The 4,106-nt window shown below is 33.7% G+C and overlaps 1 protein-coding gene across 1 annotated transcript; it reads left to right on the forward strand.

The window, feature by feature from the left end:
- LOC106876673 (protein maelstrom homolog) lies at window positions 1-2,840 on the forward strand. Its single transcript, XM_014925308.3, has one exon. The coding sequence runs from the start codon at window positions 50-52 to the stop codon at window positions 1,703-1,705; it is 1,656 nt and encodes a 551-aa protein (XP_014780794.2). The 5' UTR covers window positions 1-49; the 3' UTR covers window positions 1,706-2,840.
- Window positions 2,841-4,106: the final 1,266 nt, after the last annotated feature.

Here is a 4,106-nt window from a genome sequence, read left to right on the forward strand (position 1 = left end):
ACTCGTGCGCGTAGTGTCAGAATATCCGGAACCGTGTTCCACATCAAAGATGCCACCAAATAAGAAAATACAACATAACGCTTTTTATTATTATATGAAGCAGTTGATGGAAGACTTGAAACAAAAAGGCCACAATTTCCCTAATGGTTTAGCGGATGTTGTTGCTATCGCTGGCCCCAAATGGAAGCTGATGACGACCAACGAAAAATATCCTTATGAAAAAATGTCTCGCGAAATTAAAGAAAATTCTCGTAAAAAGAATAACACCAGTAATAAGAAAAGTGATTCGCGTTTGGACTGTACAGGACAGTTAATTTCTAGCCACAGTGAACCTCTCGACGAAATTACCAAATTTTACGCTGAACAAGATCGAGATGTTACCTCAAAATGGCCGCATAACTCTGAGATACTCTACGAAAAGTTTTATCTTCTAAATTTCCAGCTACTGTGTAAAACCTCAGACGACGAATGCTTACCAGTGGAAGTCTCTGCTTTGGAATACAATATGAAAGAGGGTATTACTAAAGAAATGCACCAATTTATTAACGCGGGTTCTATTCCTGTTGGTTATAGATATGAGGCTCAATTCCACAGTGATAACACTCATCAAATTCCTATAGAAAACTTTGAAATGGCTACATCTGATTATACCCAACTGTGGAAAGATTTGCTTAAATTTTCTGATAAAAAACAATTTTATTGCCTATCAAAAGATTTCAAAGAAGTTGAAAGCTGTTTGAATTGGATTCATGATCGAAGTGAAAGTGCTCGGTCAAAATATATTCAACTTTATGCACTTGAGAAGCTTGTCATGGATTTGTTTAAACATAATGGCTTTTCAGTCGCAAAATATCAAATTCTGGACATGCTGACGACCACTGCATTCGATTACGAACCCAATACTCGTTGTCCTTGGCATGAACAGGCTAGTCTTATTCATTGTAGTTTGGCCATTATTCGAAGATATGCATATGCCATGTCTGACTCTCTGGTCAACGTTTATGAATTCACACTCACTTCTCAGCATCTTCCCGTAAAAGATAGTAAAAGTAAAGGCGTATCGTTAAACCCTCCTCACTTCGGTAACAGAAAAAACGACTATTCCAGTCCAGCTACTGAGAAAAACAAACGTCGGTCTGAAAACACTAAACAAAACTCTCCTAAATTCAAGCAGAATTTTTCTGTAGATGCTGAAGATGAAGAATTGGAAGCTCTCCGAAAACCACTTACTAACGCTAATGTTACTTGTACCACAAAGCACAGCTATTTTGATCATAATAAGGACCTACATCCATTTGGAACGAAATCAGAGAATGAATCTAATTGTTGCAGTCATAATGTTCGTGTTTCTGATACTGTAAGCGAATGTGACAGTGAACTAAATCATATCTCTGAGGAAAACGAAATTCTGCAGAATCCATTCCAATTTGAACCCGTTTTTCCCGAGCTAAAAAATACAAGGAGCCAGTTACCAGCATCGACTACAGTTTCTCGGGCGTGGGCAAAACCGACACCAAAACCATCACAGATATCGGAGACGGACTTTCCATCTTTAACCAGTATTTGTTCGGGACCACGAGTAGTGACTCCCTCCTACCGACAACAAGTGGCTATGCAAAGAGATGTACCTAGCAGGCCTTGTTTTGCAGCTATGGTAGGTCGAGGGCGTGGAAGGGGCCTAATTGCAAATGCTTGCCCTAAATAGTCTTTCTACGCACACTCGAAACCTTTTACATTTATTTTCACATCATTGACATGCATAAAAAAAAATATTTTTTCATTTACAAACTCTTTCTATTTAAATCTGCAAACATTAACGTTTTAACTTTTCTATAAAATGAAACAAAAGAAAAAAAAACTTGCTAAGTTTTTGTAACTTAGCTTCTCTTATTTTAAAACTCCTCTATAAGTTTTCAAACGGGATGTCTCTGCTCTCAAAAGTAAATACTCACTCTCTTTACAGACCATAAAAATTCTATTAAAACGTATGTTAATTTTTAGAATTTATTGATTTGTAACAAAAATAAAATCAGTTCCGCTACATAACTGGTCTGTATGTAGATGAATAAATGTCTGCACTGGTTTATAAACCATTTTCCATATTGTTACCTACGTTAACAAATATCTATTTCGAAACTGTTAATCATCAAAGTTGCTGTAAAGATATTTAACATATATATAATTCAAATCGTAATAAAATAGTATTATTTTTTTTTAACTATTACGTAGAAAATATCGAATACACCCACACAAAATAAGCTGGTTTTATTATTCTCAAGTTGTTTTGACTATAATAGCATCCGGTGATAGAAGCTAGTTCAGAATTAACTTTTCTATCAATTAATGTTGCCTTGTGGCCGACTATCCAGCATTATTAAATTATATAGAATGAAATTAAACCCATTTTTCGTTAAGGTTTAAATTTTTTATATATCATAGACAAAATATGTTGCCCTACTTAGAATTTCAGATGGCTGAACTGTATTTCTGGGAACGTCAGTGCATTATATTGCGTCATATCAAACTCTTCTCAGACACGTAGGCAGTGAGTCAAATAACAAAAAAAATTACACTTTCTTCCTCTATTAATCAAAAAGATATAGAACCATAGATTCAATGATAAGTTAGAACCATATCAATTACTTTGGTTTAGCCATTAATTGTTAACGTAGTTTTTGTTTACATATGTTCATTCATGTGATTCTCATGGTCACGTGACAAATACTTTTTATTATTGTTTCTCGATTTCCATTCAACCTGTTTGTATTTTCCTCAAAGAATTGAAAACTGACTTATCCTTGCTATAAGTTTATTTCTATTAAACCGCCTTCCTCTTTTTAGTGTGTTTTTATTGGGTTTTTTTTTATATACAACTGGTTTCTTTCTAGAACAAATTTACTTGTTCTCGGGGAATATTCCTGAAAAATAGACTCCATATGTAGTCTTACATAACTTTTCTAGAATACCAAACTAAAATTTAATCAGTTTTAGCGATTTGCTCGCCTTTCTGATATTGAAATATAGGCTACTAAATATCATCTTTTTCTATTAATACTTTTACTAGTTGAGTAGTCATTACATTTTCGTCAAAAATCCGTCTGAGTTGCACCAGAAGTAAAGTAATACCATTTTATCTGTTAAATTCTAATTTCCATGTTTTTGACCAACTCAGTTCTATTTTGTTTACATCCTCTGCAAATATTGTACAGATTGATTTAATATCTTCCAGAGGTCATTTACAAATATTAGTAGTTTTCGGACAAATCTTTGAAACGCACCACTTTTCACAATAATTTACTTTTATTTTCTGGTAGTTGTTAAAAAAAAAAAAAAAAAAAGCAAGGTCTTGTCCAGCATGTTACATTCTTATAAACCTTTAGTATGGTATTCTGTCATGTTTTCTTACAGTCCATGTACACAATATCAACGGGTTCACTCGGGGATAAATTCTTAACATTTAGTTATTACTTCATTAATGTTTTGCAACTACTCTTTATAATTTTCACCATCAAACTAACTGAAAAATTAGTGATATGTGTTTTATTTATTTATTTATTTGTTCTGTTTTTGTTAATTGTAACCATAGCGCTTTAAAATAATTCTCAGTTGAATACTGCCAAGGGTAGAGATGGACTATATGTAATCTGAACCTTTCCCCACCTTATTTATTTTTTTTTTTTTTTTACGGAATCCCACGTTTTAGGCTATGGAGATTCCGATTCTGAAAAAAAAATTTCAATCCCCCACCACCACCACCACCACCAAGCAGGCTATTTACATGCTAGAAATAACAGCCAAATCTCACAAAACTAGGGTTAGGGTTAGGTTTACCCTGTGGATCTATATAAAAACCGGGTGGGGTCGAAATTTTTGAAATTGAGATTTTTGAAAATCTTTTTTCAGAATCGGAATCTCCATAGCCTAAAACGTGGGATTCCGTAAAAAAAAAAAAAAATTTAAAAGGGGGGGGGGGGGCATACCCAGATTACATATACTCCATCTCCATTTTCACCATCAAACTAACTGAAAAATTAGTGATATGTGTTTTATTTATTTATTTGTTCTGTTTTTGTTAATTGTAACCATAGCGCTTTAAAATAATTCTC

Source organism: Octopus bimaculoides, chromosome 3 (genome assembly GCF_046866305.1).
Source record: "Octopus bimaculoides isolate indiv1 chromosome 3, ASM4686630v1, whole genome shotgun sequence".
In the NCBI taxonomy this organism is placed as follows: Eukaryota; Metazoa; Mollusca; class Cephalopoda; order Octopoda; family Octopodidae; genus Octopus; species Octopus bimaculoides.